The sequence below is a fragment of the Vulpes vulpes genome, chromosome 14 (assembly GCF_048418805.1).
Source record: "Vulpes vulpes isolate BD-2025 chromosome 14, VulVul3, whole genome shotgun sequence".
Taxonomy (NCBI): domain Eukaryota; kingdom Metazoa; phylum Chordata; class Mammalia; order Carnivora; family Canidae; genus Vulpes; species Vulpes vulpes.
In genome coordinates this window covers 88,795,984-88,823,811 of record NC_132793.1, presented here as the reverse complement: position 1 = coordinate 88,823,811, position 27,828 = coordinate 88,795,984, and the positions used below count along the sequence as shown (strand labels likewise).

Below are 27,828 nucleotides of genomic sequence, written 5' to 3'. Positions count from 1 at the left end.
TCTGACAGCCACAGCAGGAACAAAATCAGGTTAACGTATAATGACTCTCATTGTCTGATAAATGCAATGTGTAGCTCACATGGATAGTGAATTTTTCTCCTAACATTCAGAGCTGGAGTAACTGCTTGCACTGATCCTTATATGACATATACTGGGTAAGCTACAGAGCAGCCATACTTATGTGTGTCCATGTACAAAAGCACATACAGATCCTTCAGAAGACAGGTTTCTCTTTATCAGTATTAAATGGTTAGAGACCACTGGGTGAGTCCCCTGGGGACCTTCTAAGGGTAGTCTTTTTCATTCTCTAAAGTTTTCACTGAGAAATTTTCTTGAAGAGCGTAGACCAGTGGCTCAGGTCCACTGAGAACATCATCCCATCCTCTCTTAGTGCACATGTACTTAGGGAATAAGGAATTAAATGATTCCATTCTGTCCCCATATATGCAACAGCTTTCAGGCTTTGTATCTGTAAGCAGCCTGGCCAGTGTCTTCATCAAGAGTCCAGGCTGATCCCTCTTGCTAAGCCTCCACACAGCCTTGTCTGTGGCTTGAGCCTGGCTGACCAGAGGGTTGCAGATGGAGAGAATGTGGCTTCATCCCTGGGGGACCTGCTTCCCACTGCTCGCAAATAATCAGAGACAACAGACGTCCCTGGGAAAACCGTAATCGCCCAACTAGGGGCAGGGCCAAATGGTCACAGAATTTATTGGCTTTGATTAACAATTAGGTGTTTGTTTTTGTAGGTAATTAGAGTGCAAGAGCAAGCTATAAAGAGCCCTTCAAGAAACTGAAGCAGACTATAGCTAAAGGCTACTGGCATTGGACTGAATCTCACCATTCATCTCTGCAGACCCCCTGCGCTCAGACGCCAGTGGCTCTGCACAATTGCCTAGGTCATCAGGGAGAAAATGGCCCTCTGTGTTCTTCACATCCAAGGAGAAAAGCTTCTGCATAGCACGTGTGTGCTCACATGCGGGTGCAAAAAGCAGTCCAGCGTGGGTGCTGGCACTGGACGCTGCATGGAATCTTGCAGTTCATATAAATAGATGTATTCAAAAGTCCACGACAACCCACGTGTTGGAAAATGTTTTGACAACTGCATTCTCAAACCCATTAGGTGGGTAATTCTGAGGAACTAAGACAGACCGGCTGGGTCATTTTGCCAAAAGGCGAGAAGAGAGGATGTTTGCCAAAGTCATACTGATTTACGCTTTTCTCTCAGCAACCATTCTTGGCTACAGGTTTGTACATGATTTTTTTTTTCTTTAACAAATCAGAAATATGAATACATATTTGATTACAGTTTATCTTTAAAAATTATTTCCTAGTAGTATAGGCAAAAAAGTGTGGGCAAAGAGTTGTCACGAATATTTAAAAATACTGTCGAGATAAAAGAACTGTGTACTTAGTGACAAGTGCTCATTTTGCCTCTTTTAGCTGATGGCATGTTATTTCTGCCTTAATCCCAGGAAATACACATAGGATTATTCTCACTCACTGTACTCACATCATGATACTCAGTAGGCACAGAAAAGCTAACTACCAAACCCATCTATAGGACTGAAAAAAATGAGAATGGGACCAGATAAAACAAGGCAAAAGCATACACACACACACACACACACACACACACACACACACACACATATTATATATAGAATCACAGATATAGCTAATCCTAGAGGAAATTGCTTTTGTATTTCTCCTTACAGACTGACTTTACAGAAGTCAGAAGTTTGAGTTTACATTTAGGATCCCAGGCATCTTACTACATAGGTCATTAGGAAACCTTTATATTTTTTCACCAAAAACTAGGTTTCCATTTAACTTTGTTCCATCCAACGCAATACAAATTTTCCTATTGTTCTTCATGCTCTGACCTCCTTGATTTACGTATTTATTTTTTAAGTTCTCATGCAGTTGTACCACAATTTTTCCTTCAGAGAAATACAAAACAGACCCCTACTGCAGGAGAAATAGTAAGCCTTCAGGCCATAGTTTTAGAGTCGGCTGGCTCTCTGATGCCTAAGACTTCCTGCAGGTGATCTCAATTTTGGTCCAGCCACCCAACCCCTCTGACCTGCTGCTTCCTCCCCCTGTAAAACCAGGACGCTGCCTCAGATCCTTTCCACAATGTCTTTGGGCTCTGAGGGTCTATGGCTGTCCCCTCCTCAAGGGAAGAATTTCCATGTACAAAGGTAGTAACTGATAATTCTTTAAAACTAAGACATTGAAAGGCATCTGCCTTTGGCTCAGGTCATGATCCAGGGGTCCTGGGATCAAGTCCCGCATTGGGCTCCCCATACGGAGCCCATTTCTCCCTCTGCCTATGTCTCTGCGTCTCTCCTGAATAAATAAAATCTTTAAAAAACACAAACAAACGACCCAAAACCCCAAAAAACTGAGACACTGACATTCTGCCTTTGGACAGTTGGACTTTGAAACCAGCTTTCAAGGAAATAGAAAGTCAACAGTCTGAAGATAAATCCCATTATTTGACTGACAGAGTGAATCACAGATCATGCTGGTCCAGGAAAGAAATGCAACCAAAGAAGACACTCCGAGAAAAACCCCTTCCCTCTGGAGTGTGTGCACTAAGAGCAGTCTGCTCTTCTGCTCTTAGTGCACACATGAACATGAAATTAACATTTGACTCACAGAGACCATCTGTTCAGTAATCTCTCCAGTTCCCTGAAGGGCTGGGACCCAAGCGTGCTGGCCTAGGTCTGTGTTACAGAAGAAGCAAAAGTATGTGGCAGCACTGTTTCAAAACTTATGGAATTCAAGCAGAAAAAAATACATATATATATTCAGCAAGGAACTGGAAGAGGCAGAACAATAGAGTCTGATACTTACTTGTGGCCCAGCTCGTGAGCGATGGTAAAGGCCAAATTGAGACCATTGTCTTCGGCAAGCACACATTTCCTCTTAGCACTGCACACACCTCCTAAGTAAGCAATCCCTGTAGCAGAGACACAAAACACATCCTCTTCAGAACGTGGGAGGCCCTGACCTCGCTGGGCAAGTCCATATGGTCAACAGCACGCATGATGGGAGAGAGGAGGGGCAGATGGGGACGAGGATGTGGCCATGGGGTTGGGGCCATCATTCCAGAGCTCTTGTGTGGGACGGGCTGGCGTGTAATGCTTTGGGATTCACCGAAAAATAATTAATGGTAACAATCACCACACCACAGAGATCTCCCAAGCATTTAATGGATGTCGGGCAATGTGTTGTGTTTAAAGACATTATCTAATTTAATCCTAATGACTCAGAGGGTTGATAACAGGGAGAGACCAAGGCTCAGAGGGGGAAAGGTAAGGTGGATTGGCACGCGGTGCTGGGATGCTGTCCAACTTCACCATCTAGGGCTGGGGTGAGGCGAGGCTGGCAAGGCAAGGTGCCCAGTGTGAAAAGCTGAAGGAGGGTCCCCCACACATGCATGCCCAGAGAGGGAGGGGCCACCTTCCTTCCCTCACCCCACTCCAGCTCTGCTAGGGCCAATGCTCTCAGGGTTCCTCTTGCTGTGAGTTCACAAGGGTGGGCAGGGGCTCCACTGGCCCCATGACCAGGCATGTGCTGTCCAGTGACCAGATGGACGGAGGCTCTGCAGCCAGACTCCACCCACCAGCCCTGTGCCCTGGGACCGACTGTGGCCACCAGCGCAAGAGGTGTCTCTTTTCTACCCATGACACCACCAACTGCTGCTGAGCTGCACGCCGCTCCATTCAGAGGGCCCCTTTCGCTAATGTGCAGTAGGTGTCTTGGAAGTGGACACTGGCCTTACAGGCACAAGACTTGGGGAGGTAAGGAGTTGGCAAAAGCGGAGGGGAAATGCACGGGGGAGTTAATTAAAAATAAACCTCTTTCCCTGCTACCCCAAAGGGACACCTAGTCTCTTTGGTGACTTCAAAATCAAATGGAGGTGGACCTTGGCCTCCTGGAGTGCTCTCCGTCCTTCCTCTCGATGCCCCCTATGAGCCCCTAGACACACAGCTACCTCGCCTCTGGCTCTGCTCTGCACGGAGATGCTGCTGCGGGTTCAGCTCACATTTAGCACCTCAAGCTGCCACCACAGCACGTCTATTTTTATTTTAAAACATGCAACATACTTGGGCAAGATTGAAGAATAAAGGAAGGAAGGAAGGAAGGAAGGAAGGAAGGAAGGAAGGAAGGGAAAAAAGGGGAAAAGAAATGTTTTCTTGTTTTTTTGCACGTGGACATCATAATCCAGCAATGCAGACTACTGGAAGGAGAAAGATAACAACCACAAAGGACATGATCTGGCTTCTCGGTGCCTTCAAGGTCATTATTCTGGTTTTGTTTAAAAATGTTTTGTGGGTTGCTGCACCAAGTTCAGCAGTGAGTAGCTGGAATGCTTCTACATAGCTCCGATGGTATGTGCGTGTAACAACACACGCACACACTCGGATGCACACCCAGTAGTGCTCTCCCAGCCCAGGCTGCAGCCTCCTGGGTCAATGAATCAACTGGAACAATCAGATGTGCACGCCCCCGGGAGAAGTCATCTGGTGAGTGGGGAGAGGAGGCATCTAAAGACAGCTGTACTGAGCCTGCTGTCCCCAGAGCGGCTGCTGAACCAGCAGACGTTGATGCCACACAAAAACATCCCCTGGCCTCTGCTGCACTCAACTCCCCGAGCCGGCAGTCCTGAGTTTCCACTCTAATTAGGTAACACGCAATGTTAGGGAAACAGCTAAGCAATGAGCCTTCCAATAATTGCATTTTAATTTTTCCAAGGCACAGATGATCTTTTTTTTTTTTTTAACGAGAAACAAAGGATCAGTTTATTTATGAGAAATGTTCTCGCACGAAGGTGGATTATGGTCTAGTGCTTTTAATGATGCATTCTGATCACGAACAGCCTGGTCAGGAAAGTGAGCAAGGCAAAACGTGTAAAAGCAGATGGCCTCTGATACAGAGTGAAGGAACCTTGTGCATTCATGACCCATGGTGTGGAAATGCTTAGAGCTCATGAAACAAAGTCTGGAGAAAATCCCAGGTTGTTGTAAAAGAGCTGCAAGGAATACATGGCAGTTAAGCCATGAGCTTCCATGAGAATCAAAGCCCGTCACTATTCCTTGTTCCCTGGAAAGAATGGAGGAGCAGGGAGCAGTGGAGGGTATGCTGAAGCTATGGCCCCACTGGGACCTTCCTATGTCACTGGAATTCCCTACACAGACAGCAAGACTCCAGAGGGGTGTTTTCCATGTATTTAGCATTCTATGAATTAAAATTCTCCAAAAAAAAAAAAATCCTAGAACTTATTTTTGAAATTTTAAAAACATCAATTCCACATGTTTGCAGAGCTCCCTGGAATAGAAAAGGGAAGCAGAAAGGCAACCGAAATTTATTAGGGACAAGCACTGCTCAGAATGGGTGACCATTCCTTATTTCATGGGTATGGTTACTGGCCCCATCTTATAGGGAAATGGAGGCCCAGTAACCAGTTATATGCCTGACAGAGCCGAGACTCAGATACTGTGCAGGACTCTTTTTTTTTTTTTTCAACACCAGTGCTCTTCCAGGCAAACCCAGGGCCTCTTTCATCAAAGCTTTGGTGACCAACAACAATGAATCATCTTTGGGGGTTTCAAGGATTTTCATAAATCTTAATGTGTTTATGCAGAGATGTGCGTGGGATAAAATAAAGGTTTCAGGTGTTTGAGTCCAAATGTTTTTTAAACTAAAGATAAAAAAGATTCAAGGGATATATGCAACAATATTAATGGTTACCTCCAGGGCGTGGTGAAGTCATTATAAATCTTTTCAATTTTCTTCCTTTTGGCTTAAACCTAATACAATGAATATGCACTTGCCATGAAAATTAAAGTTACTGGTTATATTCCATTCACCCAAGGTGACTTATAGCAGAGGCAGAACTAAGAAAAGACCTCTACCACCTGCCTGCCCCCGCCCCCCCAAAAAACCCTCCAAATTTTGATTCTGAATATATAGACTTTCAGGCAGCAGAGATGGAATTCACAGTCAAGGCATTACTGAGTATGTGCTTATATCCTAAGGGCAGTTTGCTCCATCTCTACTATACACCTCTGGCACAGATTAGAGAAGCAAAACATGCTTTTAAAAATCTGAAATGCTGGGGTACCTGGATGGTGCAGTTAGCTGAGAACTGACTCTTGGTTTTGGCTCAGGTTGTGATCTTGGGGTTGTGAGATGAAGCCCCACGTTGGACTCCATGCTCACCACAGAGTCCACGTGAAATTCTCTATCCTTCTCCCTCTGCCCCGCCCACTCATGTGTTCTCTCAAATAAATAAATCTTAAAAAAAAGAAATCTGAAACGCTGATGGTAGAAATGAAGAAGGGCTATGAAGATTTTTTCTGATGCCTGGAGAAGTCTATAGGATCCATTCAGAAAAGCCAGAGTCTCTTAACCCGGCTTCCCAGCCATGTCAACTCAGTGTAGACATTCTCCCTTTTCTTTTCCTTGGTAGGATTGTGATTTTGGAGAGGAAACTGGGTGAGGAGGTTTAATTATTTTCTTTTTCAGTAGAAAACTGCATGGTGTAAGCACATAATACTTAAACTCAGAGTTGACCATATCCTTTCTAGATTAAGGAGTAAACAACATACAACTGTATAAACTCTGATTTATCCAGCAAATTGTCACGTGTAAACAGTTTGCAGCTGTTGGCCTTGTTGGCCATTACTCATACCTTCTTGGACTCTGCCCCTGAGAGAAAAAGGCTGAGTTTCTTCTACCAACTGCTCGAAGTACTAACATCATCATGGTTATCACTGGGATGCCACGCTGCCAGTTATAAGAAAGCAATTTACATCTCTTCACTTGGCAATCACAGTGGTTGAGACAGAGTTGCTCACTCAGCCTCGGGGGCATGGCCTTGTGCTCTTGTAAACTTCACTACATGGTTGGAAGTATGATCTGAATTTCTGAACAGCATTTAAGAGCCCATGTCTTAGTGTCTAGGATGTGACAAATTATAAAGACCTACAGTTGATTCTCATTATCTGTGGGAGTTGGATTCTAAAAAGTCACTGGGAATGTGAAATTCTCAAATATAGAACCGTTGCTCCTAGCAGACATACAGAGGTAGGCTCCTGTGAGCCTCTGGTCACAACATCTTTGTCAAATGATCAATACATAACCTTGTTTTATGTGTGTTCCTGTTCAAAGAAACCTTATTTAATATATACTGTTGATCTGTTAACATCAAATTCATGGCCAACAGTTCAGCAACTCATGCCGAAACGAAGCTTATCTTGTATTTTTCTCAACAAAAAGCACAAAAATGTAAAAAATAAGGCACCTGTTGACCACAGAAAGGACTTTTTTTTTTTTTTTTTTTACAGTATGAGAGCTGAAACAAGAAGGCAAAGGGTCACCTTGTTCAACCTTATTTGTGAGCATGCCTCTTCGGTGACTCAAATATTTTGCTTCTCTGCACATGTCTGTACATGACACATAAACACTATGAATACTGATTCTGGAATTACTAATAAATTTTGGCGAGTAGGCAAATTCACAAATGCAGAATCCTTGAATGCCAATGGTCCATATTGTAAAAAAAAAAAAAAAAATCATGTCTTATTGTTGGACACGATGGAGTCCTTATCAGTTGCAAAAAGGAGATTTAGTCTACATTTAACTGTCACATAATTTCCTAATTCTGTATTATCTAAATTATTTGAGGGTACCTGCCTGGTTCAGTCAGTTGAACATCCAGCTCGTGGTTTTGGTTTGGGTCATGATCTCAGGGTTGTAGGATTAAGCCTCAAGTAGGGCTCCATGTTCTGTGGGAAGTCTGCTGAGTTTCTTTCTCTCCCCTTCTTCCTCTGGACCCCATCCTGCTCTTTCTCTAAAATAATAAATAATCTTAAAAAATAAATTATTCTATTAATTCAGGTCTATCCTCCTCTGCAATTTCACGTCTGCATTCTCTCCAAGGTGAACAGTCCACAGGGCCATCCTCTTCACTGTAAGTTACAGACCTCCTCCTAGTCCTGCAAAGAGCAGACAGGACCTCACATATGCTAAAGGACAGACACAGCTCAAAAATTGGGATAGAACATTGATGATAAGGTTCTGGAAGGCTGGCAGAAGTGGTGGCCTGAGTCACATGGTCCCACTGCTTGGGACTAAGGAGCACTGCCTTCCAGATCTGGCCCTGTCTCTGGCTCTCTGCCCCTAACCCCAGGAGCACACATCTGGGTAAGCCCTCCAGACCTACTCTTGTCTTGGCAACTCCGCCCCCAGTGTCTCTGCTTCTTTTTTGGATCTCCTGGGGTCAGTTACCATGGAAGGAAGATGAGTTCGCCAAGGTCTTTATTCCAGCACCTTGAACAGAAGGTGGGGGGATCCCTGGGTGGCTCAGCGGTTTAGCACCTGCCTTCAACCCAGGACATGATCCTGGAGTCCTGGGATTGAGTCCCGCATTGAACTCCCTGCAGGGAGCCTGCTTCTCCCTCTGCCTGTGTCTCTGCCTGTCTCTTTGTGTCTCTCATGAATAAATAAATAAAATCTTAAAAAAAAAAAATAAAACAGAGGGTGGGGGCCATGGCTTAAAGAGGGACATTGGCTCTCTCCTTAAACATGAGTATTGTAGAAGCTGCCACAGCAATTCAAAACTGCCAGTACCTAACACCTACTTATGGAGCAGAACACTGATGACCTGAAAAATTCAGCAACTTACTCAAGGCAAAAGTAGTAGTAAATGGGCAAAGTAAAGGTAAGAGCTTCCAAGTCTGATCACTGAACGGTTCAACATTCCCTATTTTGCAACTTAATACAAAGTTAGAGTAGCCAAAACAATGTAGTACTTGCAGAAAGAGACATTTAGACAGAACTGGGAGCCCAGAAGTAAACCTGCAGATTTACAGTCAATTCATTTTCAGCGAGGGTGCCAAGACCATCCAGTGTGGGGAAAGAAGAGTCTTGTCAACAAATGGTGAGGGAATAACTGGACAGCCACATGCCAAAGATTGACGTCAGACCTATCTTTATGTGGTATGCAAAAATTAACTCCAAATGGATCATAGAGCTAGATGAAAGATCTAAAACTATAAAATGCTTAGGAAAAAAACAGAGAAGTCTTTCTGACTTTGGGGTAAACAAAGCCTTCTTAGGTATTACATCAAAGGCACAAGGGAGGGGTAAAAATGCCCATGCCAGTGTGTTCATCAACAAAGACACCTTCCCTGGAACAAGAGAATAGCTGTGTGAGAGCTGGGAGTGAGGTGTGTGTGGGGGTAGGGAGTCACCAAGACAGGCAATGAGTATGCTGATACATCCTAAGGAAGCTTCTCAGTCTTCCCCCTGCATTAAAACTTCCTGCTAATCTGCCCAGCAGCCTTTGTGTCACAGGCAAACTTGCTAGCCAGTCCAAGTGTTGCATGAACTGCTACTCTGAGACACACAGTTCTTGATTATGTGCAGAGTCAAAGGAAAACCACACATGCTGACAAACCAACTGCCCTCACTCTAGGTTTCCCCAATGCCTCCAGGATCCAGAGTTTGGGGAAGAGATGTCACCACCCCTGGTGAGGTTATCACACAGCCAAGTTCCCAGAAAGGGACTGGAGGCTTCTAGGTTTGGAGCCATGGCTCCTACAACAGTTTGATACATTAAGTAAGTATAAAATGTAGGAATTTACAAGTTCAAAGCAAAAACATTCATCCCAACACTTTACTGCATTCTTTGAAAACCCAAACATGCTGGGACAGGGGAAGGAAGAGAAATAATTTGATCTTCAACAGATCACAACCAACATGAGCCAAGTACACAGAGATGTCCTGCAGATTCCCCACCCTCCAGGCAAGATGGCACTTGTGTCTGGGGGGTTGGGTGGGGGGCTCATCATGTGGGAGGGAATCTCCAGAGAGTAGACTTAACGTTCCTCAAATAAGCATGATGCCTCTTGGAAGACGAGCCCAGATAGGCTCAGGGGCTTCTGGAACAGGCCTGGACACCCACCAGAAAGGGCCCCCAGCAGGCTCACCTCAGGACACTGTAGGGGAGAGGGAGTCTATCCAGACATCTTTGAAGGTCTCTTACATTGACAAATACTTCATTAAGGGTTTCCTGGCTGCCTATCCTTGATGGCATCATGCCAGGTATGAAATTCTAGGTTGAGCAAAAGCCACACAGACCTAGAGGGGAAAAGAGCCTTGAGAACAACATCCCAGGAAAAAGCCAGGGAGGCAGGTGGAACAGTGAGCAAGCTCAGAGCCTACAGGGAGGGTGCCACAGTCTCTACAACACAACTGTCCCAGTGACCTGAGTCTGCCTCTAGCTCCTCAGCAGAGCAGACAACAGAGAATGAAACTGGAGCTTGCCTGGAGTCCCCTGCTGTCTCCTGCTGTGGGTTATCTGTCAGAGCAGAACACCTTCTCACACAGCCATGCCCTCATTCTCACTTCTATTCACTCAGCAAACTTTTCTGGGGACCTGGGAAGGCGGTTAGCTCCTTGTATGGGAGCCTTTGCTGGCAGCATCTATGAGGGCAGCATGCAATAGAAGCCGTTTGCATTCTCCTTTAAAAGACTTCTGAGCCCTTGAGTGTGCTTCCTGAACATGAGAGGGGCACAGACCTATCTTCTAGCATTTGCCACTCCAGAAGGATGACCACCTAATAAGCCTGTTGGACATCTGCACCTCCAAAGCACTGCAACCCCTCCTGTGTGTGTGCGTGTGTGTGTTTCTGTGTGTGCACATACTGAGTGTGTGTGTGGAGTGGTGCTGGGCACATAACACAGGACAGTATTCTGTCAGCTGGTGCTATGAGACTGACACCCACACTCCCACAGCGATGGACCCAAACAAGTTTTGAAAGCTTTAACGCGTTCACATTTTCTCATCATATGCGTTGCACGGTACTTGTTTTTGTTGATCATTTAAAATGGAACTTTGACAGTCCTGCATCAACAGCCTTAAGACTCTTCTGTCTTCTTCTGTCACCAATTAATATTGTCCCTTCACTGCAGGTTAGAATGCTCTCCCTTGCCCTCTGGAAAATTGGGGTTTTAGGTGGTGGTGAGGTTGAGAGGGCAGGTGAGGTGTTGTGTCTAAAAATATCTCCTCCATGTAGGGAAGAGACAGCTAAGGCTTCCTCAGGGCCACATGTCTCTAAAGGGGTCTGAGAATGAATTCGAGTCCTCTCTGTGGGAACCAAGGTCTCCCTGGAAAGAAGAACACATTCCTGACCCAGCCTTCTTGTGAACAAAGGATGTGCCTTGGGTCACAGTCTCTCTCAACCATTCCGTGTGAACTTGTTCGAGAGCCCACAGGCAGGGCCACGTGGGAAGACTGCTTTATCCCTCCAGCAGCCACTGCCAGGAAGATGGTAAAGTGACTGGTGGCTGGTAAGAAGGACCACATGCATTTTCATCATGTCCAGGGTGAAGGACCATGTTGTGTCCCCCCAAATTCACATGCTAAAGCCATACCCCCTGGTGTGACTACTTTCAGAGATGGGTCCCTTAAAGATGTAATTTAGTTTAAGTGAGGCCATAAGAACAGGGTGGAATCTGATATGACTAGTGTTCTTAGAAGAGGAAGAGACACCAGAGACCTCTCTACCCACGTACACACAGAAAGCACATGTGAGAACCCAGTGAGAAGATGGCTGTATACATGGCAGGAAGTGTGGCTTCCCCAGAAATCCACCCCAATAGGATCTAGATCTTAGACTTCCAGCTTGAAAAACTGAGAAAATAAATGTCTGCTGTGTAAGCCACTCAGGAGGGGGTATTTTGTTACAGCAGCCTGAACTACTACACCCAGAGCATAACCTAGTTATAGACGAAGTACCCTGTGTCCTCTTCACTCACATGACAAAGACAGTGGCCATGGTAGTTCACCATCCTCATGTGCTAGATGACACCATAGCTGCCCAACACGCTGTGGGACCAGAGTCATTGTTAAGAACGTAGTTTAGTAAGAGGCAACTGATCTGGAAAGTGATACGGGCTATCTGGTTGAAACAGCAAAAACGCTTGGTAGAGAAGTGGAATGCTGGGAGTCAAAGAAGTGTTGGTGGCTCTTTATTTCAAATCAAGAAACACATCAACCAGTGGCACTTGGAGACACAGAGGTGACAGCTCAGTCATTTGGCAGTGCAGTGCCCACACGAGTCAGAGCTAGGATCCCCATTTGGGTAAACTAGGATGCCTTGGAGAGAAATAGGAAGATGATGTCATGCCACAAGCAGACCCACATCATCCATGGCATCAGCATCTCAAAATTCCCCATCCCTAGGAAATGCTCAAAAGCAGCTCACAAGCACAGTATTTGAGGGAAGAGCCAATTTCTGATGATGCTTGTCAAAGTCACACAGTGCTAGGTCTGAAGAATGGGAAGCTGAACATTTCTCTTCAAATCCCCAGGGAATTGCAAAGAACACCAGGGAAAGGGGACAGGGCGATAATTCATGGGGCAGGGAGCTAGGGAACAGACCTTCTGGGTCTGTGTGGGAACCCGCAAGCTTCACCAGGCACACAGCAGGCCCCAAATTTCTGCCAAGCAAAGGGAAGGGAGCCTAGCTGCCTTTTCTGCTTAGTGAATCTCAATAAAAGAGGAACCAATGGCAACAAGCATTCCATGCGCACAGGGCCAAGTTCAGCAAGCCGGGAAACAAACACTGCTGTTCTTTTCACCTTGACTCATTCAAAAATTATAAGCGCACAAGCCAGGAGACACATGGGAGACGTCCAGACAGTGGTTCCGTGTGGGAGGAGAGAGGCCAGGACTGAGATGGGGCCCAGGGAGGGGCATCGGCTAGGCTGACAGGCTCTGGTGCCAGACTTGGTGGGGGTGGTGGCAAAGATGTTCCTGTTATAATAATTCACCAAGTAAGTTAAAAAGTCAAGTCTGGGGATCCTCGAGGGAACAGACACTGATGGGGCATGAGTGAGTCTTCCCAGAGGCTGGTACTATCTCATTTCCAGATCTGGGTTCTGCTCATGCAGGGTGCTGAGTGTGTAAAGATTTGCTGAGCAGTGCACTTAGATATACTTGTCTACGTGTAAGTTAGGCTCCAATTAAATTTTTAAAAACTAGAGAGATATGAAATAGGAAGGTATGGGCCTGATTTAACAATGTGGGAGTGACCAAGATTACAGGCCAATTTAGATAATAGGAGTCTGTCTTATTTCAGGATCTGATGTATAACAGTGACTAGCATCAATTAATTGAAATTTGCTGACAGATTAGCACTTCAATGTTCTAAGGAAGGAAGGAAGGAAGGAAGGGAAAAGAAAAGAAAAGAAAAGAAAGAAAAGAAAAGAAAAGAAAGAAAAGAAAAGAAAAGAAAAGAAAGAAAAGAAAAGAAAAGAAAGAAAAGAAAAAAGAAAAGAAAGAGGGAGAGATAAAGAAAGAAAGAAAGAAAGAAAGAAAGAAAGAAAGAAAGATTGATTTGTGTTTATTAACTTGAGGGGAATTCCTTTATAATGTATATTAAATTTCAATATATTACATTTTTATCAATAATACCTTAATAAGGCCAAGGGGAAAAAAGGAGTTAGCATTAAGAACATTCAAGGGTCATAGGTTGATAAAGTCATAGTACTAATAATAATCAGTTAATTAGTCACAGTGACATTAACTAGTCAAAGTCTGTTTTCATCTGTGTTACCAGATCTCACCTGGATTACCTGCATTTCTCAGACCATATGAGCTTGCTTCATTCATTCATTCATTCATTCATTCATTCATTCATTCATATGAGCTTCTTCTATAATTTATCTTCACTATCTTGCAAGGACTCTTGCAATGGTATATTCTTGAAACTTGCCTGAGATAGCCTTGACAAGTAGCTTCACACTAATAGCTGTATTTCCACAGGAAAAATAAAATACGAGGTCATGCATAGAAATACTTGCCTAGTAAAAAAAAAAAAAAAAATGGAAGAAGAAGAAAAGAAAAGAAAGGACAAGCTTTCTCAGAATAATTAAGAAACCACATTTCTTGCTAAATGCTTAGTGCAGCAAAGTCACCCTCTTGGGGATGCAACGTAAATCTAAGTGAGATCCCAGGACAGGGTCAATAGCAGTACCAGGGGCATTTGGAACCCATGCTTTGTTCTAGGATTCTCTAGGATGAGCCTGGTTCTGCATGGGGTGGGGAAGACATCAGGCCAAGCCACGGGGCAGCTCTGCACACCAGCTTGTGAGCACAGGTCTGTAAATCCCTCTGCTGGCAGGACACTAAGGCCCCTCAACTAAAGAAAGATGTAACCTAATGTGGGAGCTGGCTGTCATCTGGATGCTGACTCGACGTTCACAAGAGAGTCAACCTACCATTACAAGTCCTCCCATCTGAGGGCTTCTGGGAGGCTTGGGTGGGGTTTGGCCTCTGATGACTGGAGGCAAAAAATGACGTCATTCCATTTGATTTAAAAACAAAGCAAGAGCCAGCCTCTTAAGGAATGTTGACCAGAGCTGCAGAGCCATGAAGTCAGGAGGGCACCAAGCACAGGGAGAGGAAACAAGCAGATGTACGTCAGAGGTGGCTGACGAGGAAGATGCCCAGCCTCTGGCACAAAGTGGATGGTATTAATTCCCAGGCTCTGCCTTTGAGTTGAAGTCATTCTGCTACTTTATGCTTACGGATACAACTCATAGGCAATGGGCTACTGTCTTAGTCTGTTTGGGTGGCTTATCCACAAACAGACATTTACTTCTCACAGCTCTGGAGGCTGGAAGTTGGTGCAGAGGATGCCAAAGTGGGCAGGTGAGGGTCTCCTCCAGGTCCACGGAGGCAGTCTTCCTGTCTTAGCTGCACAAGGCAGAAGGGGTGATGGAGCTCTGTGCGACTTGGTATAAAGGCACTTATCTCAAGCATGGGGGCATCACCCTCATGACCTTATCACCTCAAAGATGAGGATTCTGACATATGAATTTGGGTGGGGAGGGGTGGGACAAACATTCAAACAGCAGGCACTCTGAGCTTCAGGATAATCCCAGACTACAAAAATAATGTGAACGTTAATGCCAGTGTCCAAAATGTCAAAGGCAGAGAATAAGCACGTGCTTCACATCTTTTAAGCAATTCCACACACTTCCATGTCACTTCTGTGCTGATGAAGGTCCCCACACTCCATCCCCAGGACCAGGCTCTCATTTGAGCTCTGCTGGCCAGCCTGGCTGTTCCGCTGTCCCACATTTACCCCAGACTCAGTCCACACCAAACAGGACTTGCTACTCCAAACTGAACCTTTTCAAGCCACTCCCTGCCCCCCACTGCCAACCCTCCACTTCCAAATTCAAAAGCTGGCAGACCCTGTGACTCTCTATTTCTCTCTGTCCTCCCAACCCTATCTCAGAAATCACCAGGTATTGTCATTTCCTGCTGCTCACAGACTCAGAGTCTTATTCCTTTCCCTCTGGGCCCAAGCCCAGGCCTTAGCCATCACTTTAAAGCGTGGTACTTTCCTCAGCGGTCACCTTCTCTGTCAATGCCCACTCTAGGCCTCGAAGTCCAGACTGGAGGCTACCCTCCTCTGCTGATTCTTCCCCGATTCTGCCAGGACACACTCCTCACCTCCTCTTGATGCCCAGAGCCCATCATAGTTCCCTTCCTGAGGCAGGAGCCCCAGGCATCTGAACAAAACTTACATCTGTAAAGAACTACGCAGACTCTTGGGCACATGAAACCCATGAGGCATGGTGTAGGTTAACGTGTCCTCAAAAAGTTTCAGGGATGAATGAACACGTATCAGCCCTGCCAGCTTCAACTTCATATAATGTCACCCTCTGCTGCTTACAAGAGGTCAACTAGAACAGGGCAGAATGAACAAGGAGGGGAAGGAGGGTGATGATTGCTAACATTTCTTGAAACCCCTACCATGTGTGCACCAGGCCCTGAGCTGAAGCATTATCTCACTTTATACTTACAATCATGTGGGAAGCTACATACCATTATTACCTCCAAGGTACTAATTATGAAAGTAAGACCCTCAAAAGTCAACAACTTTCTCAAGTTCAAGCATCAAGTGAAGGTGCTGAGATTTGATCTCAGGTCTTTCAACTGTAGGCCTTAGTCTGAAATTTGCATCAAGGGCTGTCAACTGGTTGCCTACAAGCAGGATCTGGACCACAGAAACAACAGACCATTTCATAAACAGTGCCAAGACAAGTGATCCACAGGGGAACAAAGCCCTTCATCATGTCGTACCAAATACACAAAACCAAACTCTATAAATAGATTAAATATACAAGCATGAAAACAAAATGTTGATTCTGTCAGAAGGAAATGATGGGGGATGTCATTATGACCTTAAAGTAGTAAAAAAAAAAAATTTAAAGCAAGACCTAAAAAGCAGGAATCATAAAGGAAAAGACCGAGAAATCTAGCTCAATCTACACTGAAAATGTCGACATGACAAAAGGCATCACCAGGTTCAAGCCAGAGGACAAAGTGATTTTTAGCTCCCGTGGCCAAGTGAAAATTTAAAAGATGTTCCACCTAGCTGGCAGAAGTGCAAATTGGCCATTCAACCCCAGAATAAAACCCAGCAAGGTCATCAGGATTAAAGACTCTCAGATGCTGTTAATAAGAGAATAAATTGGTAGAAAGGCCATTTTGGAGAGCAATCTGGCCCTGTCCAGAAAAGCTGGAAGATGCGCAGGTGTTGAAAAGTGGCTGAACCCAAAGAAGCGCCAGGCTGCATTTCTGCATGGACGTGTCCCACCCGACTGGCCCTGGTGGTAGGAATCTCCATAACCCGATACACGTACACACATGCACACACACCTGTGAGTGTCCACACATGTCCAAGGCATGTCCACATATGCACACATGCATATGTGCGCACACATAACTACTATTACCATCCTCGTTGACATGGGAGAAAATTCAGGCACCTACAGGATGAGCCATTTTCCCAGGCTTGTGCTGTAACCAAGAACTCCTCAAACCAGGCAGTCTGGCTGTGGGTCACCCATCTACCTGCACCGGGGTAAGGACGTCTCTGCTTCAAGAGATGGAAGGCAGGCAAGGGAGACAGACACACAGCCAGGTCTATGCATAATGCATTCCAGGGGCTACAGGCGAAGTCTGCCAAATACTGTTCAAAGTCCAGGGACTTTTCTATTAAAACATAAACTAAAAAGACTCTAACACAGATGTCTTTAACCCTTAAAACTGTGCAAAATTTGGTGTGTGTGTATTTCTTGCAAGAAGGTTTATAGCCTTCCTCAAATTTCCAAAGGGATCCATAACCTCAAAAAAAAAAAAAAAAAAGTTAAAAACACTAAACACAGAAATCCCAGAATATAATCAAGGACATTCCCTATGAAAAAATCCTCTCTGGACAGCCAAGTCAGACCAAAAGATCCTGAGAAAATTATCCTTCAGCCTTCAGGGACTACCCAGGCATTCCTCAGAAGGTGATAACCACCAACATTTCATAGAATGTGCTTTTCTATGCAGATCTCAACTGACTGATCCACAGAGTGAAAGAGTAAGGGTCTAACTGCCATTATTCACCAACAACGTTACTTTTCAAAGAGCAGCCAAAGCAATGCAAACAGTGTGTGCGGGGGTAGGTTCCTGTCAGTTAGGTGCATGTGCTTTATTGAGGAAACACTTTCAATTAAGTATTCAAGTTATACTGGACAGTTGTTATAAAGAATGTGACAATGATGAAAAAACAGCTGGGGGATATACATACACATCACACACAGATGATTTACAAATACATAACCCAGAGTGTTGAAATATACATACGACCTTTCAAAGAAACCACTGTTCTGTTTTGACAAAGCCCCTATCTGTCCCTGGGGGCTGCATTTAACTGTAGGACCTTTACCATATCTTTACAGTTAGTTTTTTTATTGGATCAGGAAATTGTATGTATGTGGAAGTGCACTTCACACAGCAGAGGACACGTGACATTTGTTACAAACTGCCTTTGTTTCCTGCAAATGAGTATTTCTAAGAAATGAATGTGTTTGGGGTTCATAAGAGTGGAAACACAACATAAAAGCCATCTGTTGATTTTGTATTCCACTTGAAGGATACAGATAAATGACTATTCTCATTCAGAAAATTCAGGTCACTGTCCACTGTATCAGCTTCAAAGCTAAGGTCGAAGGAGCATTTTTCCAGCTCCAACCCGTTCACTGCACACATACCCTGAGGACACTGCACACCAATGCCCACCAGTACAGGAACAGAAGAGAGCTTTGGTTTTCCATAAGTCATCCTCAATCTTGGTCTAACATAACCAACCAACCAAAACTTGGAAACAAGGCAGGGAGATCCATCCTATAAAATGAGAAGCCCTTCAAGACCATCTTCTGAGAAAGTATGAAATTACACACACATTTTTAAGGCATTTCTTTACCACACTGCTGGTCTGGACACCGTCCATTCTTCCTGGTACTGGAAACCACAGAATGTTCTGGGTTCATCTGCCCAGCTGCCACCCACATAGGACGCTGAAATAATTTCTTCGTGCCTCCTGTATTAGCTCCCTTAACTGGTCATCCCAATCCCAAATATGCCACAGACTTCCTCTGAGATGGGCTTAGATTATCATTATGGGAATAATGACATCATGGAGAAGTACAAGTCTGCTCTGAAATTGTCCCAATCCAAGTTCATTACTCGCCTGCAAAGATGACTGTTTCTTAGAGGGAAAGAACTGCCCCATTCTATTCAATTGTCCCACTGATCTTTTGAAACTCAGTTTGGTATCATTAAATAAATATTAATCTCAATCTTCTCAAGAGAAGATCTTCCATTCAGAAACATAATAATCCAAGAATGCAAACTGAAGATTTCTGACCCTGTAACTGTGCTGGGCAGGTTCTGGCTATAGCCAAACACAGCCTCCATGACTGGTCTTGAATACAGAAGCAATAATAAATCAGTTGGGACTGGTGAACCCAGGAATCAAATCAGAAGATCTCAGGGCAAATTTCCCAAAGTGAAGAAAGATGTTAATGGAAGATCAACTGTTCATGGGATGAGGTGACAATCTTTCTGGGCTCCTTTTTCTAGATTTCTTGTCTGGAACACCTACCAAATTGATTCAGGCCCAAATATCTGGTGTTTCTTTTATAACCCCAGCCCTGTGACTGTCCTTAGCCATGGCAATGGGAATCTCACTTCCAGCCTTGATTTCAGGTTATGACTGACTCTCCCCCTTTATCACCTGAGCTTATCCAACACAGGTAACTCTACAGATAACTCTGGAGTCTTTACATAGCCATTAGAGACTTTGAAAGCATCTATTTGTCCTTAGCTATGCCCAGGGGCCTTGTGGATCATCCCCGAGACACCTCTGTTACCTTGGTCACTCACATCAGGTTAGTCAAAGACTTTGCTGGCTATCCACTGGGAGGACAGTTGGTCCCCCAAGGACAGTGACAGCAAGTGTGGGTGTCCCAGGTGCTTTCAAAGTCTTCAAAGCTGGCTGATTCTGAAGGGCTGGAGCAGGCAGCTCTGGACTTGGGTCTGTGTCTGAATCCTACTCTGTGACTTACCACCTGAGTGATTACAGCAATTACTTACTCTCTCCAAGCATTTTTCCCTGTTTGTAGGATAAGTCTAATACCCACCTAATGGTTTGGGGATTAAGTGGATAATGAAAGTAAAGCACTTTTCGCATAAACACTGAAATGTATTATCTATTACTGTAATTATTTTTGACCAGTCAAAAAAAAAAGTTTAATGAGAAGTATTTATCTAGCAAAACTTCTGTGCCAAGAAGCATATAATAATCTCTCAATTATAAGCTTTAGTTGCCAGTGTAAAGATGTACCAAGCTTCTAAATGCTTTTACCAACATGATATTTGGAAGCCGAAGACAGAAAAGTAACCAGCTGGGGGCTTGGAAAGCACCATCTTCAGTGGTCTTGAGGGGCAAGGATGCAGCCTACTAGCAAAAGCTATCACATGTCTATCAATTGTTTGGAACCATGCTGTATTTCCTCTTGCTCTGGGCTCCCCAGCTGACCCAACTTCAACTTGGATTTTGGACTGACCCTTTACAAGAATGAGGCTCAAAGAATTCCCTTTGAGGATGCTTCTACCTGTCTGGACACTGCCTGGATGCTTCATTCAGATGTCTTTCCAAACCCATTGTCTATGTCCTCATGCACCAAGCATGCTGGATAACTTTCTCCCTTGTGCTTCAAAGGTAAAGAGAATGCTTTACAAAACTTTCTCAGGTTTGGAAATAGGTGAATTCCTAAAACTTAAATAAAGAGATTTACAAAGATTAAATTTGCAACGTGTACTAAATGTACTCCTTGCAAACATTGTGTTCTGTTCTCTCTTTGAGGTCACCTTACCACCTTGCCATAGGTCTCCGAGGTATTTGATCAAGCACAAAAAATTAATGAAAATTAAAATTAATAAAATTAGTTTCCTGGGGCTGGAAATGCTATTTTCAAGAGAAAGAGTTGATGTTAGATTTATAACTGGACAATAGTGACTTATCCTAGGGGTGTGTGTTATAGTTCAGAAACATGTTTCTGAAGGGACAGAAGAAGTAGGATGTCTTGTATTCCACTGGAGAAAAGATCTGTCTGTCATCCAGGCCAAGTCAATTCAGGAGAGACAAGAAGTCTTTTCAATGAACGGTAGTATGCCAAGTGGAGATCCATAGGCAAGAAAATGAATTTAGACCCCACCTTGTATCATACACAAAAATTAACTCCAAGTGGACCGTAGACCTAAATATCAGAGCAAAATTATACAACTTGTAGAAGAAAACTTAGAAGTAAATCTTGGTGACAAAAGGTTAGGTAATGATTTATTAAGTATGACACCAGAAAGTACAAGTGATGAGAGAAGACTGATAAGCTGGCTTTCATCTAAGTTGAAAAGCTTCCATAAGTCAATATATACCAATTACTAATGTGAAAAGGGCAACAGAAAATATTTGTAAATTACCCACCTGATACGGGAGTTACCTAGAATATATAAACAATTCCTATAACTCAGTAATAAAGAGGAGAAAACAATTAAAAAAGGTGCTGAACAGACATTTTTTCAAAGAAGAACTACACATGGACAATGAGTGTGTGAAGAGTTGCTCACCACTAACAATTGGGAAATTGTGATTCAAAACCACAAGAAAATGCTACCTCATCTCCACTGGAATGACTGTCATCCAAGAGACAGGTGCTGACAAAGAGGCAGAGAAATTTGAACCTTTGGATGTTGCTGGTAACAATGTAAAATGGGTAGACACTTGGGGAAACAATTTAACATCAATTTGTCTCATGACTTACTAATGCCACTCCTAATTAAATGCCCGAGAGGCCTGAAAAATCATCCTCATGAAAGCTCATCCATAAGCATTCACAGAAGGATTACTCATAACAGCCAGAAAGCAGAAATAACCCAAACACTCATCTCCTGAGGATGGATAAACAAAATGTAGTATATCCAAGCAATGGACTATTATTTAGCAACACAAAGAATGATGTTCCTCCACTAAAACATGGAGGAAGCCTGAAAACATTAGGCCAAGTTAAAGAAGCCAGACACAAAAGACCACAAAGTGTATGATTCCATTTAGGTGGAATGTCTAGAACAGGTCAGTCCATAGAGATAGAAGGGAAAATTGTGGTTGGCTAAGGCTTGGGTGGGGGGTGAAGGGGTGAGGAAAGAATGTGGCTTTTTTCCAATGGGTCCAGAGTTTCTCTCTAGGGTGATAGAAATGTTCTAGAATTAAATTATGGTCAGGGAACCTGGGTAGCTCAGTCAGTTGGGCATCTGACTCTTGGTTTCAACTTAGGTCATGATCTTGGGGTGGTGGGATTGGGCCCCATATCAGGCTCTATGTTCAGTGCAGAGTTTGCTTGGGATTCTCTCCCTCTCCCCCTGGCCCTGTTCACATTCTCTCTCAAGTAAATAAATTCTTTAAAAAAATTTTTTTTAAATAAAATTAAATTACAGTAGTGGTTGCACAACTCTATAAATACACTAAGAAACACTGAAGTATAGACACTTGAGGCAGGTGAATCATATTTCAATAATGGTGTTTTAAAAATGTTATCCTGCACTCAAAGGTTTTGTTTACCTTTTTTTCCTAATTAAAATAGTATATAACAGAGTAGACAGTCTCTAAAACACTGAAGAACTTGGACAGGATAATAAAGAGATACTCATGACCCTGTCCCTATATAAGGAGGCAACTCTGCTATCCTTAGATATGGCTTTCCCCATTTCAAACCCAGGATTGTGATGACAGATAGAAGTATGTGCAGAAGCCCTGCGACTATGTCTTTCAGGAGAGCTCAGTCACATCCTAAAGTGGGCTGGGGGAGGCAGGTAAGGAGAGAAACCAGGGAGAAATCATGGCAGCTTTACATTCAGGAGATGGCCAAAGAAATAATAATTCTGACTGTTCCAGGTGGAAGTAAAAGGTCCCTTCACCTAATTTTGGGGTGTTAGAGATCCAGAAGTATTCTGAAGCTACAAATGCCCCTTTCAGGCTAGATATAAACCATTTAGCTAACTCCTCTAGTTCCCCATCTTCCTCCAACCCTTTCCATCTTCCACTGAACATGGGTACACAACAACTTCTTAAATAATGTGCACAAGAAATGGTGGTAAGCACCTCCCACATGAATGCCCCACAGCAATTTTCTGTGGTAGGTACTGTGGGACCCAAGGAATTTAACAAAAATCCCCTCCCCTGGACAACAGAGTAGGACTAACTCCATTTTGTGCTACACTCGCCATCTCATGTATAACCCCCACATGACCTGCTTACTGCTTAAGGCACTCCCCCACCCTAGTCAAGCCACTGAGCACACCCTTACCAGAAACCGGCTCATATAGGAATGCGAAACCCCTAACTGTCAAAGAATGTAAACCCCGCCTTTTGCCCGCCAAACCTGTGTGCCAATTCTGACCAGAGAGATAGGCTAGTTCAAACAGTCACTATAGGGTAAATTGTAATTCAATTGGCCACCTGCTTTGTGGACCGACATGACTATGCAACTTACAATCCCACTGGCCACTGGCCCCTATAAAACTGCTATGCCTCTTAACCTCGGGGTCCAAGTCCCTGCTCCACTGTGTCGGGTAAACTTGGACCTAAGCTTGAACTTGCAAAGAAACCATTGTGCGCTTGCATTGGTGTCGGCTCCTTGGCGGTTTCTTGGATTCCCAATCTTGGACACAATTATTTCCATTTTGCAGAGGAGGAAACTGAGGCCTACGTGCACACCCTTATGGTCTAGCTTCATAACCATTCCTATTGCACTGCTCTAAGTTCTGTATACAGTCTTATCAGCAATCTATCTGCTCATTCACTTATTTAATCAGGAGTACTAACCTGATGAACCAACCATATGACCTTGAACTCTTATCATGATGGACAACAGTGTGTATCAATGTCAGAGACTTCATAAGGAACAAGAGATGTGTCTCTCTACCAGGAGACTCCTCGACCAGGGTCAGACTAACCCCAAGGAAAATGGGAAGCATTCTGTAGCCTGAGGGCTGACCAGTTCCTCCAATGTCTTTTTTTTTTTTTTTTAATTTCAACTCAAATAAATCTATTTCAAATGTGGGTACCTCTTGTCTTTGCATTTTCCCTCGTGAACTATTCACTGTGAAAATCTTCAAACGCAGAAAAGTTGAAAGAACAGACATATGATCAGCCCTATTCCTTCCACTAGAATCAATAAGGGGTAACATTTTCTCCCATTTGCTTATCTAGCCTTTAATTTGAGATATAATTCACATACCATAAAACTCATTTTTTAAAGTGTGTAATTTTGTGGGTTTTGATATCTTCACAAAGTTGTGCAACCATCCCCATGATCTAATTTGAGAACATTCCATCACCCTGAAAAGAAACTGTACTCATTAGAAGTACATTTCATCTAAATGGAAATCATACAGCATGTGACCTTTTATGGCCGGCTTCTTTTCCCTTTGGATGACATTTGCAAGATTCATCTCTGCTGTAGCCTGTATTCATACTTTGTCTTGCTGAATAATATTCTCCATTGTATGGATATATCTCAATTTGTGTAACATTTGGATAGTTTCCATTCATGGGTTATTTATGAATTTATGAATTCATATAGTACCTCCATATTGAATTTTTTGAGCAACTGAGGATATGCTTCTTGATTTCCTATTTAATACGGCTAAATTGATGTGCAAGGCAAATAAATGTCTGTGCTGTTCTTGAGACAGTGGCCAACAAGATGTGTACAAATCTTCTCAATTAAAATAACACGTTGTAAAAGTTGGATTCTGCCTTTCTTGTTCTTTTGAGGAAACAGAAGCATTCCCCTAAGATAAAAAAAAAAAAAATCCCAATGTACTTACAGTTCTCCTCTTTAAATATATTCTCATTTGTTCTACAACCTTGCAAGTACTGGATCAATCATGACTATTTTCTGACAATCCTGTACACATTCTAAGATCCACATCATTCTCAGAGGATTGCAGATCTTTCTAGAATGTTGTTTCTTAAAGAGGTGGGCAAAGAGTGTCTCTGTGTAGGTTTGTGAGCTGGTCTGAGAGCTGGTGTGAAACTGTCCAGAATCCGATCTATTTCCAAGGACTTTAGGTTCTCTTAGCAAAACCTGTAATAATAAGGTCCGACTGTTTACTTCTGTTTGTGCTTAGGGCTGGCGGGACCTGGAGACTCCTTCTGTCCTTGAGCTGGCACCTTTGCCAATAGTGCCTTGGGGTTTTTGAGAAGCACCATACCACCTTGAGGGCCTTGGAGATGCTCTTGGAGACCCCACACAGGGGCCAGTGGAGACTTACAGTCTGTGACCTAGTTGGCCAAGTGGGTTAGCATGTGCCCCGAAGCATCCAGTAAACTAAATTTGCACCTTAGCCTTAAGAACACTTCCATGGCAGTCTGTCCTCACCACTGCAATCAACCCATCAATCTCTAATGCGACCACTTCTTCGTAGCTCCTGTAGACTAATCCACATGGAACAATGCATGAGATATAAGCAGTAAACTAGATGCTGGGAAGAATCGAAGGGTCAGGTAAGCACTTAGGAGGTGCTATTTTGTGCAGACAGTTCTCTGCTTTCAGTCCGGGCATCCATCCAGATTTGGATCACTCGTAATACCACACTGGCCAACAAGCCAGATGCTCCTGCCAGCTCACTTGGCTCCCAGGGATCATGGCACGTTTGAACAAAAAGGTATGATAAGAACAATGTGGCTTTGTCCTGACAGATCTTCTGAGAAGCCTGGTAGCCCTGCTGTAAGAAGAGGCTGATCAGACAGGCCTCAGCACTCAGCCAGGAGAGCACGGCCTTCGAGTGCTCCCCACACCAAACTCACGGGCTTGGGTCCATCCACTCCTGCCCACAGCTACCTCAGGGCTCAACCATTCATGTTTTGCCCCTTGTGGGGGGCAAGCCCTGGAAGGCAGTGTTCCTACACCTGGGGAATATTTGGAAACACTGAATTTTGGAAATATTACAATGAGTGAGGGGGTCACTAGTGGGCAGAAGCCAGGGATGCCAAATGCTCTTAAGCATACCAGACCTGCACAATGAGAGAACTACTCTGTCCACGATATCAATATCACTGCCAGTGAGTGATGGCCCTTTTGGGACAAGAATCACCAACTCAAATGCAGGTGAAGACCAGGCAGGTATCCCCCAGGTGAAACAGGCTCCCACAATGGGCTCACCGCAGGGAGCCTGCTCCTCCCTCTGCCTATGTCTCTGTCTCTCATGAATAAATAAATAAAATCTTTAAAAAAACAAAATAAAATAAAACCAAACCTCAGTCTTGTGAATTGGGTTCTTCTGACACAAGCACACTGTGCTGGCATTTTAATGACAAAGGGGTATTTTTCCATGAGTTAACTGTAGAAAAAAATACACCCTTTCACATTTTTTTCCTTCAAACACAGCCTTCCTTACCTTATTTTTCATTTTCCTACCTTTTATAAAGATAGAGGTAAAGGAATATTTGAGTTTCCTCTTAACAGCAGCATCATGGGAAAAAGCAACAGCGTAAATCCGCAAATGAATGGCACTTGCCGTTCACCCCTTAGCACCAGAGAAGAGAGACAAGAAGTCGTGCTGGGGACTGTGGCAAACTGGAAATCTTTTAAAACTGGAATCTTTTAAAAATCTTTTAAAAATCTTTTAAAAATCTTTTAAAACTGGAATCTTTTAAAAGGGGCAGCTACTACTCTGCTCCAGCAGACTGCGGCCCATCCATACAGGATGTGGGCCTGGAGTTGCCTAACCCATCCAGAAAAGCCAGAGTCAGGGGAGAAAAAAAGCACAGTGTGTTTTTGTTTGTTTATTTTATTTTTTATTTTTTTTATTGCTGTTTTTTGTTTTGTTTTGTTTTGTGGGTAAATTTTAGAAAACGAATAAGAACATGTTTGAGGCCAGATGCAAGCCCTAGGTAACTAGTTTGCTGTTTCTGCACAAGGGCGTAAGACCACATTTCATGTGTTGTCCATCTGCACTGGCCCTGAGACACCCTCGTGGGGCCAACAGCTGGCCCCTGCCTTCCCATGGGGTCGGGAACAGGGCAAAGCACCCAGCCCGAGAGGAGGAAACCCACAATAATGACAATGACTTCTTTCCCCGTGACCCACATATTCAGGGATGTCTATACTGACCCCCATGCGTGGGGACATCTACACTGGCCACAGCCCTTTGGTGTTGCTCAATGATTACACAGCACAGACATGTCAAGTGTGAACATCCGAGTGGGGTGAGCGCAGTGCATCTGGGAGGGGCTGCTACCTACCTCCCAATGAGGCGGTTTTCCTGGGCAGCCATTTCTTCCTCTGCAGCCAGGTATTGACACCCCAAGGTAAGAGAGCCAGTTGAGAGACAGACATGGTTAGAAGTTACTCAGCACGCATTCCAAGGATTGGATTTGAGGGGGGAAATGCTTGCCATTGTGAAGCAGCAAAAAATTATCCTTTCTTAAGTCCTCCCACTTCTTCACCCCCAAGTACAAAGGCCAGGAAAGGGCACTATGTTCCCAGAGTCCCCTTGGATCTGCCTTAACTTACCCTAAGGCTTCGATTTCTGAAGCACCCACAGAGGGACAGAAAGCTCTTTGTCTGGGAGTTGCTGCCTCAGGTCCTGATATTCCAGGGAGAGGGTCTCCCTCCAGTTCCAGGGAGTGCCTCAAGGTACAACCCCAGGCTCTGGGCAGTGCTGTCCTTGGTCCCGGACAGGGTCACTCACAGGTTGGGGGTGGTCAAAACAGGAAAGAGAGCCTAGGAGACTGGGCCAGCAACCTCAAGAGCCCACAACCATCACCACCAAGGTTCTGATGGGACCCAGGCACAACCAGGATTATTGGGCCCCCCCAGGTGGGGTGTGGGTCTAGCTGATGGTGGCTGGCACAGACTTAGTGCCAAGAAATATTAGGTTGAAGCATCCAAAATTGTTGATAGTCAATAGTGTTGACATATTAAAATGACAATGTCACTTGGCTCAATCTTCTATACGTGATTTGAAGCAATTAAGCGACCAATTGAAAATGTCTATCATTTAGTGAATAAAAATATCATGAGGGCTGGTCAGAAGACGATGAGATATCAGTGCCTGGCTGTCTCTTCACCCCTCTGGCTCCCTGAGGTGACCTCACCCCTTCCCATGACTTCAGGCCTGAGTGCTAATAACACCCAACTGTCATCTTAGCTGGACTGCTCTTTGAAAATCTGGATCCACATAGCACGACTCTTGGACACTTCCACCTGGATTTCTCATGGTCTAAAACCAAACCTCGGGGGATGCCTGGGTGGTTCAGTGGTTGAGCATCTGCCTTCAGCTCAGGGCATGATCTCAGGTCCAGGGACCAAGTCCCACAGTGGGCTCACCACAGGGAG

At 44.2% G+C, this 27,828-nt stretch overlaps 1 protein-coding gene across 2 annotated transcripts in view; it reads right to left on the bottom strand.

Annotated features, from left to right (window-relative positions):
• The window catches only part of ADAMTS17 (ADAM metallopeptidase with thrombospondin type 1 motif 17), a 326,554-nt gene that overhangs the window by 190,445 nt on the left and 108,281 nt on the right, over positions 1–27,828 (bottom strand). For both annotated transcript variants that reach the window (XM_072737129.1, XM_072737130.1), the window contains exon 8: positions 2,860–2,965. In XM_072737129.1, coding sequence (XP_072593230.1) covers positions 2,860–2,965 — 106 coding nt within the window. The remainder of the gene's footprint in view (positions 1–2,859; positions 2,966–27,828) is intronic.